Below are 13,614 nucleotides of genomic sequence, written 5' to 3'. Positions count from 1 at the left end.
ATTATAGTAATAAACTCAAAAAGTTAAGAAGCGGTCCACCAAATACGTTAATGACTGTTTGAACGCCAGTAAGTAATAATTTTTCAATTAACTAAATTTGTTAATTTTTTATTGTAAATATTTTTTACTATCAACTTTTGAAGGGTTTAGAGAGTTTAGAATATAAGCTTTAGAATTTGAGATTTAAAGTTTATAGTTTAAAATTTAGAATAAAAAAAATTTAAATAATATAATTGGCTAAAATTAATTAAAAAATTAACTCCCTAATTAAAGTAATAATAAATCCAGGGATAACATTTAATAAAAAGAATCAAAGAGAAATTTGAGAATTTAATTTAATGATGAAATAATTTTGAGAATAGAATAGATTAATCCACGAATTGCAAAGGAAAAGAAAAAGTTTCACTATTAAGAGATTAATATTGAAACTTAGGAATTTAAAATGTTTCTTAAAACATTGACAACCAAGAAAAAAAATACAAAAAGAAAAGAAAACAAAAGAAGAACCATTGTGAACCACAACTCTTTTGAGGACGGGCGAGTACAAAGGCAAGCCTCAAAATAATTTAGTCACGAAAAAGAATTAGACCTTTGCTTCATTCAATCTCTGCAGCACAATAAACTAGCTATATAGTTATTCCATTATCCTCCTATTGTGTTATTTAATCATCAATAATAATTCTCTGTGGAAGAAGATGAAACTCTCAACATTTTCAACCATCATTGCACTTCACTTTGCAATTTCATGTTTATTCTTGATCCAACCAATCCAATCCACCATCCCAAAACCAGGCTTGTTAGAAACCGTATGCCGAGAAACACCCCATCACTACCTTTGCGTTTTCATTCTAAAATCACATTTGCAACCCCTGCAACTTCGATCGGGCGTCGACGTTGCAGGATTTGCTCGCATAGCCCTAGAGGTCGTCGCGGCCAACGCATCAGCCACGATAGACCGCATTAAGGAGATTCAAAAGCAATCCGAGGACAAGAAACTCAAAAGTAGCTTGGAAAGTTGCATAGTCTCTTATACCAAGATTGTGAACGTGCTTTTGCCACAAGCTCTTAAATGCATGGACAAAGGTGACTATAGTTGTGCCAACCGCAATGCGTTTATTGCTGGAACCCTAGCTGGTTCATGTGAGAAAAAATGCAAGGAGAGCTCTAGTGCAGTCATGACCGATACCAATATTTATATGCAAAATATATGTAGCATAGCTGTGTCCATTATTACAAAAATGCCTCAATCTGTGCACCAAACTTTGGCATAGATTTCACTTTGCAGTTTTTCTTTTTGGTGTTGGCTTATAGAAGATTCTTATGAGTTTTGATTTTTATTTGTACATAACTTTTGGGCCGTAGCTTCATTTATAGGTCTTGGACGACCAATATTCTTCGATTTTTGTATAGAGTTTTTTTATATTTTTATTTGTATTGTGATCATGGTTAATAACTTGTACATAAATTTAATGTCAAAAAATATTGTACATAAATTTTGCGTTACACGTGGTTGAGGCCTTGGCACAATGGTTATTCATAGTAACCACACTAGGGTTCGAAACTTAGTTAAAATCAAGTATCGGATAAAAATCCTTAAAATGTTATGTGCCTGAATAAACAATGTGAATAAATTTGTTATTTTGTAATGCTTAAAATTGGAGGCCGTCTAACATATAATTTACAAGAGCACCTTTGATACCTTGCAAATAACGTAAGATTTACTACAAGAAAATAAGTTTTTTACCACACTTTAAAAGCGTGTCGAAAAGTGCAAAAAAGTGTGTCGATAATTTTTCGCTACGTTTTTTGAGTTATTGGCACGCTTTTGAAAGGGTCACATCCGATAACGTGCCGGTTACTCTATCACCACGCTTTTGTGGAACTATCAGCACGTTTTTTTTGTTGGCACGCTTTCATCTCTTGCCACACATAAAAAGCATGGCCATAGGTCTTAACCTATAGGTATGCTTAAAAAGCGTACTGAAAAGTGCACATATCGCCACGTTTTTAAAACGTCCCAAAATGTTTGTTTTGGGTACTCTTTAAAAGCGTGCCAATAGAGAAAGATATGGCTACACTTTTTAAAGCATGGCGATAGCCAGTGATACGGCCACGCTTTAAAAGCGTGGCAATAACCTTATAAAATTTTTAAAAAATCCTTTTTCTTATTTTTACCTTCATCGCTTCAAAATATAAATTTTCAATCCTTTTTTATTACCAAACCTACAAATATAGTATGCAATTTTTAGTACAAGATAAATCAAACAATAATTAGTGACATAATTTTTGTGATAATTGTTTTATGGTTTAATTACTTTGCTGGTTCTTATAGTTTCACAAAATTTTTAATTAGGTTCCTATACTTTTTTTCTTTTAATTGAGTCCTTACACCAAATTTTTTTTTAATTAGGTCCCTACACTTTTTTTTCTTTTTATTTAGCTAGGTCCCTGTACCAATTCTTTTTTTTAGTTGGGTCCCTATAAAATTAAGCCAATTACTACTAAGAGGGATTTAATTGAAAAAAAATTTGGTGTAGGGACCCAATTAAAAAGAAAAAAAGTATAGGGACCTAATTGAAAATTTCACGAAACTATAGGGACTAACAGAGTAATTAAACCTTTTTTTATACATTAAAAAACTAATACTCAAATACAAAATAAATCTCAAGTTCGAATTCCAAAACTAAAAACTGAAAAAAAAAATACAGAAACAATACAACTTAAATTCTAATACCTTAGATCATACATAATTGTTTCTGAAACATTTGTGAACTTTTTTACCTACAAAAGATAATTCCTTGAGCTAAACGTTAGTGGTACTACACTGAATTACAAATTGTAATATAATATTCTAGAGCAACAGTCACAAGAATGGTAAAACCAGGAATAGTTTAGTTGTTTACTTGTTACAAGCTGGAGGTGTCATATCCACTGTAAGAAGATGACATGAGGAATTTAATCAGTGATAAACCCCATTTTTAGGGTTTATCCTGTGCTTAATCTAGTGAATTTTATCCATTATTCTCATACTTATTCATACAATTCGCATGCTTTATGTTTTCCTTCCTGATTTTGTGTTATGATTGAAAACATGTTTCTTTGATCTTAATTTGCTATGTTTAATCCCCTCTTATTACCATTCGATGCCATGATATATGTGTTAAGTGATTTCAGAGTTTACAGGACAGAAATGACTTAGAGGATGGAAAGGAAGCATGCAAAAGTGGAAGGAATACAAGAAGTTGAAGGAATTGCTAAGCTATCCAGCCTGACCTCTTCGCACTCAATCGACCATAACTTGAGCTACAGAGATCCAAATGAAGCGGTTTCAGTTGCGTTGGAAAGCTAACGTCCGGGGCTTCGAAATGATATATAATATGTTATAGTTTTCCTGACAATAAGTGACGCGAACGCGTGATTCACGCGGATGCATTGCAGTGACAAAAAATCAGCGTGGCAGATTTCGCAACCAGCGATTTCTAGGCTATTTTTGACCCAGTTTTCGGTCCAAAAAACACATATTAGAGGCTATAAAGTGGGGGAATCAATCCATTCAAAAATAACAATTCATACAACTCTCATATTCACAATTTTAGGTTTTAGATAGTTTTTAGAGAGAGAGGCTCTCTCCTCTCTCTTAGGTTTTAGGATTAGGATTTAGGATTTCTATTATGATTAGGCTACTTCTCTTGATTCCAGGTTCAACGTTCCTTTAATTTATTTTTTACTTTTATTTATTCTATTACTTTAATTGTTATTTATCTTTTCAATTTGGCTTATGAACTCCATGTTAGAATTGATTTTTTTATTTAATATAATTTGAGGTATTTCAGATTTATGATTGTTTTATTCTATTCATGATGCTTTCAATTTAATTTAGATTTATTTTCTTTTTTGGCTTTGGTTAAGTAATTGGTAACACTTAAGTTGTCAAACTCAGCAGTTGATTGAGATTTGGGAACTGCTGATTGATTTGGATCGCTCTAAAGCTAGTCTTTTCACATGAGTTGACTAGGACTTGAGGAATCAAATTAATTAGTCCACTTGACTTTCCTTTATTTAGTAAGGGTTAACTAAGTGGGAGTAATAAACAATTCTCATCACACCTGATAAGGATAACTAGGATGTGATTTCCAGTTCTTATACCTTGCAATGGTTTTCATGATTATTAATTTACTTTCTTGCTAATTTATTTTCCTGTTCCCTATTTTAAAAACTCAAAAAGATACTTTTCCATAACCAATAATAAATCATACTTCCCTGCAATTCCTTGAGAGACGACCCGAGGTTTAAATACTTCGGTTATAAATTTTATTGGATTTTGTTACTTGTGACAACCAAATTTTTGTACGAAAGGATTCTCTGTTAGTTTAGAAAATATACTTACAACGCGATTATTTTTACAAAATTCTAAATTAGCAGAAATCTAATCATCAACCAGTGACCAATTTTCACGGTCCAAGGCATTTGTGAGAAGTTCCAAGTAGCTGAAGGAAGGAATAAGGAAGAACTCATTATGACAATAAAGCATTAAATAAACTATTAACTGAAAAAAATCACCTGGCATTCTTCGGTAACAGCTATTAGAGGACTCTGGTTTCCATTAACTACATTCTGCATGAAGTTTAACGAAGTAGGATGCCAAAGCCTAAAATATGAAAAAATAACTAAGGAATTCTAGCAACTAAAAGTGAACATATAAAAGTAAGCTAGATACATAAACTTGATTGCCTTGACTAATAAGCCAACTTATGTCCAAGGAAACGAAAAAGAAAAATTAAGAAAATAAGCCAATTTTTTAAATATAAGCTCAGTCTCATTATAATTAGCGGCAATATTTTCAACTTCAGCCATAATCCTGCAAAATCATTCAATTATACTGCATAAATATAAGCTCAGTCTCATTAATTACGAGTAAATTTTCCAACACAAGCTCCTGAGCTAATGAGCATTCACTTAAACAAGGAGAGAACAGAGATATAGTTCTGTGTTCATCTCTTAATGCATGCATATATACATTCATTTTCTACTTGAAACCAATTCTGGAACAAGAAAGATGATCATTTCCATTTAATAAAGTGAATTTACTTGCCAAGCATACTAGAGAGCAATTTAACATCAGAAAAAAGGGATCAACCAGTATACTTCAAATAATAAATATATTAAAAGCAGTTCATAAACTAATGTGACCAAAAGGATATATATCAAGTTTGAAAAAAAGCGTTAAGACATACTTGGTAAAGTCCTCTAGCTTCTTGCTGAGACCAAAAGGATCATAACCATAGCTGCATCAACAAATATCAAAGAAAAATTAAGTAAAACAAGTCAAAGTTTCATAATTTTTGTGATTCAAAGGGACTAGCTAGAGAAGAATCCACATACTATTCTTCTCTTATTTGTGATTCAAAGGGGACTAGCTATTCTTTCTGTTTGATTTATCTATGCCAATGTTACTATTCTTCTCTTATTTATTTTGCCTTGCTTTATGGCCTACGAGAAAACCAAGTCAAGGTTCATGAGTTTGCATTCTATATGTTTTAACGTTATAGGCATTTCGTCATGAGTCATATGTGTCATAATATAAGTAAATGAGAAGCATCTAAAAGTTACACCACTCTGACTAACAAAGACTTTTAAAAATAATAATTGAATGACATTGCATTATCATTGTTTTTATTTTAAAACTTGAAGTGGCTGGAGATGAATACGATGACATCATATAGATAAACTACTGAAAAACTTTTGTTTCTCACCCCTTTCTCCGTACCATCTTCAGGAACAATGCGGTACAAATCAATATGCTACTTGATTGAGCTAAAAAGTCCAGTACATTATAAGATGGTTAGGAGCGAGATATCAAGGATATAGATACGAAATATTAAGTACTTACCCAAATTCATATTAAGGATGGAGGATAGGCGATTGTTTCAGCCATAGTTATGCAAAGTGAGAGAATTAGGATTTCCTGTGTATCTTATTTAATCTTTATTGAGTGACTACACTTGTAGTTATGATGTTTGTTTTTATTTATTATATGATCATTTGATATGAGTAAAGTTTGTTATTATTTTTGCCTTTATGATTTAGTACGCCCACTTTCTGTCTTAGTATCACTAGGCCCACTTATACTTCCCAACTAGTAACGATTCTTGTGGTCAAGGTTCTCACTATTTTCAAATAGCTTCCAAAAATAAAACTAGTTATCTATTTATTTTTTTTATGAAATATTTTTTACAAAGATTTTATTTTTTTAAAATTTCGTAAAATTTGAGTATCAACAACCAATATGATCCAAATAAATCTTAAGGCTACTTTGGAAATATTAGGGTGATACACATTTCATCTCATCCTTAGGTGTGGAAACTGACCCAAAAAAAGGTATATGATATACTAGATTGGCCTCCATCTAAGGACCTTAAAAGCTTGAGAGGATTTTTGGATTTGACCGAATCGGCAATTCGTGAAGAGTTACGGAAAAATTGCACAGCCACTCACTTAACTACTGAAAAAGGATAATTTTAGGTGAAATAAGAAAGCTTGGAAAGCTTTTAAAGCACTAAAGGCAGCCATGACATCAGTCCCAGTTTTAGCTATACCATCCTTCTCTAAACCTTTTGTCATATAGACGGATGCTTCAGGGAAAGGATTAGGAGCAATATTATTACAAGAGGGGAGGCCAATTACTTACATGATCCAGAAGCTATCAATTCGAGCTCAAGCTAAATCAGTAATGAATATCATCTTGGTAGTCCAGCGATGGAGGCATTACTTATTGGAAAGTATTTCACAGTTTTCACAAACCAAAAAAGCCTTAAATTTTTGTTAGAACAACGGATATAGGAGAGGAACAGCAGCGGTAGTTATCTAAATTATTGGGGGTATGATTTTGAAATAAGGTACAAGAAGAGGAGGGAAAATACAATGGTTGATGTACTGTCAGAAAATTTCACTTCGCATCTTTATAAGTGGTTTAGGCTGCAGAATGAGAGGATTTAAAAGAGGAAGTACAAGCTGATGTGAAACTCTGAGACATCTTCACAAATTGCTCAGGGGAAAGGAAGTTCCGAAGGATTATAAGCTGTGGAAAGGGCATTTGCTTCATCAGAGCAGATTAGTCATCCCAAAAAATTCTAAGTTCATTCAAAAAATTCTCCATAAGTTTTATGATTCCAAGCTGGGTTTCAAGTTACTTTAGAATTTATAAAAGGGTAGCAGGAGTCTTATTTTGGGAGGGGATGAAAAAGATCATTATAGAATATGTGAAGTAAAGTAGCATCTATCAACATAATAAGAATTCTACACTTTTCCCTGTTGGATTATTACAACCATTGCCTATACTCGAAAATGTGTGAGCTGATGTGAGCATGGATTTTATTAGAGGGCTCCATAAAGCAACAGGGAAGGACATTGTTATGGTGGTAGTGGATCAAATGTCTAAGTATGGTCATTTTTCCGCTCTATCTCACCCTTATACAACAAAGGACGTGGCAGAGATCTTTATTCGAGGCATAGTTACTCTTCAAGGATTTTCGATTTTAATTGTGTTGGATCGAGATCGCTTGTTCATGAGTATGTTTTGAGCGGAAATGTTTAAGGCAGCAGGGACTTCCCCCAAGATGAGCTCTGCCTACCATCTGAAGATGGACGGACAAAGTGAGGTTGTCAACAAATGTGTAGAGACGTATTTAAGGTGCTCTATGAGCACAAAACTGACTCAGTGGCATAAATGGCTTCATTGGGTAGAATATTGGTACAATGCCAATTACCGCAGATGTAACACCCTTACTATCAAAATGTTATGCTTCCGACTACGCCACTCTTCAGAATATTATTGTTGTTTTCTCTTTTCAGGACGGACGAGGAAGCTTGCGGAGTGTTTCCCAAGTTATTAGATATGCTATTTCTGTTTGTATACATATGTTATAGATTTTCCTTGCTTATATTATTATATTCTTGTAAGAGGGATAGGATTCGTGACTGTATTGACATATATGTATATAATATTTGTAAGTTGCTTGAGTAAGAAGTTTTGTATATATGTATATGCTTGTTTGTTTTCAAGAAAAAGTATTTCCGTTTGTTTTTTTCAAAGAAAACAGCGATACGATTTCGAGTCAAAGGCTCATATTTTATTATTAAGTATATGAAGTTGTCGTAATACTTGTCGCTATCAGAGTGGCGCAGCTGGAAGCGTGATATTTTGATAGTAAAGGTGTTGCAACAGATCTATTAAAATGACTCTGTTCAAGGCTTTTTACGAGCGGGATCCTCCTAGTTTATTAAGAGGTGGAGATGAGCCTACGGTGGAAGCAGTCAAGGTACTAATGGAGGAACAGAATCAGGTATTGGATGAAATTAAGTCTCACTTAGATAAAGCTCAGGCACGCATGAAGCAAAATGCGGATAGGAGGTGTAGGTAGGTGGAGTTTTTGGTGGGAGAAAGGGTTTTTCTCAAAATATAACCTTACCGGATCAAGTCCTTGGCTAAACGAAGTAACCATAAATTGAGTGCTTGTTATTATGGTCCATTTGAGGTGTTGGAGAAAACTGAGAAGGTGGCTTATAGACTACAGTTTCTGGAAGGCTCAAATATACACCCAGTCTTTCGTGTTTCGTTACTCAAAAAAAGTGTGAAGTCCGACATTCCCATCCATCCCTTATCGGTAGCTATAACTACTAAATTTGAACTGCAAGCTAAACCAACAGAAGTCTTGACAGTTAAGGTGAATGAAGATGGCCAGTTGGATGTTTTGATTAGGTAGAAAGATTTGTCAAATTTCAAAAACTCTTGGGAGACAGCAGCAACAATTCAAGAGACATTTTTCTCATTCTACCTTGAGAACAAGGTAAATCTTTAAGATGGGGTATTGTTACATACCCGGATAGAGTTGAGGAAGTGGGAATAGAAAGTTCTGATCTTAGAAAGGGAAAGATTCCTCCACTGCCATTTCATTACAGTAGAAAAAAGTGGGTGGAGGGTAAAAAGAAAAATAAGAATATTCTAATAACTAACATGCCACCTAGCATAGATAGTAAAAAATCGCGAGAGAAAATGAATAATTCTAGGTTTCTAACTGAATGGAGAGTGAACAAGAGAATATTAATGATGACAGAATTGAGGCCAAGAATAATAAGTTTTTGGAGCAAAACTAAGGACAGGTGTAGGAGAGAGGCTGACTCTTTGAATTCAACCTTTTTAATTTTCCCTTCTTTTTATTTTCTTGTATTTCTTTCTACTATTTCATATGTCTATAACATAGTATATGAGATAATCACTTTGATTTTTTCTGTGTTTTTATTTATGTGCTGTTGTAAGTGTGTGTGAGGGTCAATTATGCATATACTAATGTTACAATTTCAGACTTTGTGTTACACGATAAATTAATTAAAGAACCAAAAAAACTCGTTAAAAAATTAGTTAATCGATCGAATCGATACTATTTTTTAGCAGTTAACTAATTTAAAATAATAAAACATAAAAATATCACTATTTATTAAAATATTATATATTTACATAAATATTTTATATTATTATATCCGATTCCATTCGAATTAAATCTTTAAATTTTTAAACCTCTAGTTTTCTAGTTCTATTGGTTTAATGACTCTTCTCACAACCTTGATCTTGGTTGAAGAAAACCTATCACATACAAGTTAGTGTTGTCCAGCTTATCATGATTATTCATATGGTTCAATCATAACTAGATATCACATTTTGAATTATAATGAACCAAGACGCGGAGGTAAGCACGTTAAGCGTCAAAACGCGTTTCATTTGCAAGCTAATAATTTCCACTAGCTAGCTACCAATAGTTATTAATACATTTCAGATATGAAATACAAACATTTACTAAATTGAACACTGAATTTTTAGACAGAAATAACCCATAACAACACAGTATTGTTTTTTCTTTCTCTTAGCAGAGTTTTAAGATTAAATCAGAGGAACAAGGCACAAAAGTATATTAATAAAAAATTTGAACAAAATACACAAATTAATTATACATGATATAATGCCACTTATTGTAAAACAGAAAGAGAAAGAGAAAGAGATGAAGAACCCATACCCAAAAAAGAAAAGAGAGAAACTAAAATAAAATTGAAAATGGGGGGCCACGCAGACGCAGTGAAACTCAGAGAGGTGCCAACTGTCAATCAGGCTATGCCGTTTTTTGAAGACAACACAGCACATGGGAAATGCCATATGCCATATTCCCATTAATAACAGCCACTTTTGTTTTGTTTTGGATAAATTAACACAACAAATCATTTCTAGAAATTACAAATGTGTGTTACATATTTGCTCCTACAGAGAGATTCTCGTTGCAACAAATCTTAATTTTGCAGTGTTTCAAACTAACTCTCTCTATATTCTCGTGTCCCCTTCCCTTTTCCCTTTCTCTCTCTCTCATTACAAATTTTCAGCTCTCTCTTCCGTCATTGGACTTGGGATTCCTTCCATTTCCCACAAAGGTATTCATTTTTTCCGTTCCTTATTCCTTATTCTTATTCTCTTTATGCTGCTCATGTAATTTAATGTTTTATTTTGTGTTGTGGCCAAAACTAGTTCAAAGTTGTTGACTTTTTCAACTTTCATGGGTGCCCATTTTGTTTATTTTGTCATCCTTGTTTGGAATGTGAGAGGTTTTCGGTTTTTTTTTTTTTAATTTTTAAATGATATGATGAGGTATTGGTTAGTGGGTGGCAGGTTATCAAAATTCCTTTTTTCTATATTTTCTTCTGTCTGGGGTTTAGTGTTTATATATGTTTGTTCTGTTTTGGTTTCTTTTGTGTGGAATTTTCATGGGTGAGAGCCATATCAATGCCTTTGGTGTTGCTTCATATGCGTTCCTATCTTAGAAGCTTAAACCCTTACCTTTCCTTTGTTCTCAAGTAGTTCACAATTCACATTTATTTTAATTCCTATTTTGTTTGAAAGGTTTGAGGATTGGTGCTTTTAAGGTAGCTTAAAGTTTGTACATTATTTAGTTTGCTTTTTCATGCCGTTACCATATGATGAAAAGACTAGTTTCCCCACCATTGAAGGGGAAATTATTGTAAGAGGTCATTGGATTGAAAAATGTGTTGTGTTGTGATGCAGGGTCAATCCTGTTTGTTTGGAGGGAATTATGAGCTTGCAGTAAATGTGAGCTTAGAAAGGATCGAAGAGGAAGGGATATAGTTTTCGGTGTTGATTTTCGTTGTCTAAATCCTGTCTTATGTGCCTTCAGAGGAGCTATCAGAATAAGGATTGTCTTGTTGATGATTATTGGTCGATTCCAGGATCAGTGCATAACATCTTTAGAGGTGGTTGAGTTTCTTGGTTGTGATTTAGATGAAATTTGTAGGATAACGAATTACGAGAACTCGGAATTACAATTGTGTCTTCAAGATGGATCATGTGAATGCGAAGGATAACGAGAATGAAGTTGATCTTGAAAGTGGATTGCCATTGCTTAGAGATGATGAATCAAAGAATATCTCTCCACCAAGTACTTCAAACCAAGGGAAGAAAATATTTGCCAAGATTCCCGATCGGTTTGTCGGAGGTTCTTTAAGAGGCGAGGAAATGCCGAGTTTCCCCTTCAATGAATCAACTTTAAGCCAAGTTTCTCTGGACTTGCCGAAAGTGGCAAACAAGCCAATGATGGGGCAAGACTTGGCGGATGCAGAGAGGACACCGTTAAAGGAGAAACGTAAAAAGTCTAGTCATAAAAAACCTCCCAGACCTCCGAGGCCTCCGAAAGCTCCAGAATTGAATGCAGCAGACTATAAGTTAATAAGGGAGATAACTGAACTTGCCATGTTGAAGCGTGCAAGGATAGAGCGTATGAAAGCCTTGAAGAAGATGAAAGCTGCTAAACAATCGTCGCCATCATCTTCCAATACCAGCATTTTGGCCATGATTTTTACTCTTGTCTTCTGTATTGTGCTAATATTCCATGGTAACTTTCATCATAAAAAATAAGCCTTATTTTTCATCTTACATTTTATATATGATATGGATCTTGCTAATTGTTGAGTTTGACTTTGAGGCCTTGTTTTCTTACCTTTGGATTCTGAATTTTCATTGGTTAACTAAGCTTTGCTAGGCATTATGAATTTCAAATAATTCATTTCTATATTGGGCAAATCATTATTTTGTCAAACTTACAATTTTTTCAGAATCATAGTTTGTTAGAAGTATGACCAATTGATCATGGTCTTGCTTTTGGAATCAAACATTGTCATTTTTTCCATTGTCTGTTGACTTTTTCGTTGTGAGCAGAGGTTGTAACTTTATCTATAATCCTTAGCCAAGATTTGTTGAGATCACATTCCCTGTGTCCTGGTTTTCTTTCGCGGCTTCAGCTATATTCTGAGGGTGCTGCAACTTTCTCTGATTTTGCATGAGCTAGATTCTAGTAGTTCTCTTTATATTATGCAAGGAGTGATAGAAAATATACTTTGGTCTTGTTGCTTTCCTTTTCCTGTTCATTCTGAGTGAGAATGCTTTAATTTTCATGATTGTTATCTGATTTTGATTTTGCTTTCTCAGGCATTTCAAGCGGAAAAGGTTCCGGGGCAACTTTCCAGGGATCACCTCTATCTACGGCAGGAGAGGGTGGTTTAATTTCAGTTCAGTTCCAACTCACTCCATATGCAGTTGAATCAAAAGCACCTGGTTCACAGTCAAGGTAAGAGTTTCACATGCTTCATACTATTCCCTTAACAAAGAGAAATTAACAAATTGGTCGCGTATCTTTTAGAATATTAGACAAATTAGTCCTAATGAAATGAAGATTGGGGACCGTTTTCCTTTTCTAAAGGGATTCTTGGGGACGGCGCGACCTCATACTAATATCAATTTTACTACTTTTGATGGTTCCTTGCAGTTTTGTACAGCAAGTAACAGGTTCAGATCTGGCTGAGAAACTGAAAAGAACTTAAGGTTAATGCAGTTAGTCCAACAGAAGATATGGCTTAATGCTATTGTGCTTCTCTTTTCTTGTTTTTCAATATATTATGTCTTTAATCATTATGAGACTAACTGTATTGGTAATTTATCCCCTATATGTATATTAATCAAATATTGGGGGTGAGTTAAATTACCATAGCAGAGTTCTTACTGTTCTTCATTGGCTTGCCACAAATTTAGCTGCAAGATTTTGCCTTTGAAGTTGCACCTCCTTCTTTGACTGCGAAGGCCTAATTATTATGTAATGATGTATATTGTCATTGGTTTGATTGACACAAATACTACATAACTAAGTGCTGTATTTTGTACATTCTAATGTTATCCAATTTCCACATACCTCGGTTGAAGTGATTTTTTTTTTAGCCTTCCAAGTTAATGACTATAATTCGATTTTATATATTTTATAATGGCTTTCCTTACTAGAAAGGAAATTTTCTCGTTAAAGAGCAAGAACCAAGAATGCTGTGGATGTGATTCCTGATGCTTATTGTGTCAGCTAAATAGATCCTACTTTGGACTGAGTCATGTGTATGTTTTTGTTTGAGTAATAGCTAGAACATATGAACATGATCTCACCTGTGACATTATTTCTCTGTATGTGATCATTGAAAGAAAAGAAAATTAGAAAATTGTTATTTTTATTCATTCTAATTTAT

At 33.7% G+C, this 13,614-nt stretch overlaps 2 protein-coding genes across 2 annotated transcripts; both read left to right on the top strand.

Moving 5' to 3' along the window:
- On the top strand, positions 696 to 1,271 carry LOC107636108 (pectinesterase inhibitor-like). The gene has a single exon (XM_016339642.1). It carries the CDS (start codon positions 696 to 698, stop codon positions 1,269 to 1,271), a length of 576 nt encoding a protein of 191 aa, XP_016195128.1.
- On the top strand, positions 10,095 to 13,313 carry LOC107638966. Its single transcript, XM_016342365.2, has 4 exons — positions 10,095 to 10,473; positions 11,102 to 11,945; positions 12,539 to 12,677; positions 12,876 to 13,313. Exons 2-4 carry the CDS (start codon positions 11,393 to 11,395, stop codon positions 12,928 to 12,930), a joined length of 747 nt encoding a protein of 248 aa, XP_016197851.1. The 5' UTR covers positions 10,095 to 10,473; positions 11,102 to 11,392; the 3' UTR covers positions 12,931 to 13,313.

This window comes from Arachis ipaensis, chromosome B04 (genome assembly GCF_000816755.2).
Source record: "Arachis ipaensis cultivar K30076 chromosome B04, Araip1.1, whole genome shotgun sequence".
Taxonomy (NCBI): Eukaryota; Viridiplantae; Streptophyta; class Magnoliopsida; order Fabales; family Fabaceae; genus Arachis; species Arachis ipaensis.
The sequence above is the reverse complement of the archived record's forward strand: the minus strand, read 5'-3'. Positions and strand labels throughout refer to the sequence as shown.

Excerpts from the sequence above, each read along its gene's own strand:
- LOC107636108 (XM_016339642.1), top strand. The coding sequence starts at position 696 with ATGAAACTCTCAACATTTTCAACCATCATTGCACTTCACTTTGCAATT.
- LOC107638966 (XM_016342365.2), top strand. The coding sequence starts at position 11,393 with ATGGATCATGTGAATGCGAAGGATAACGAGAATGAAGTTGATCTTGAA. Across the intron at positions 11,946-12,538 it reads TATTGTGCTAATATTCCATG|GCATTTCAAGCGGAAAAGGT; the intron begins GTAACTTTCATC and ends TTGCTTTCTCAG. Across the intron at positions 12,678-12,875 it reads GCACCTGGTTCACAGTCAAG|TTTTGTACAGCAAGTAACAG; the intron begins GTAAGAGTTTCA and ends GGTTCCTTGCAG.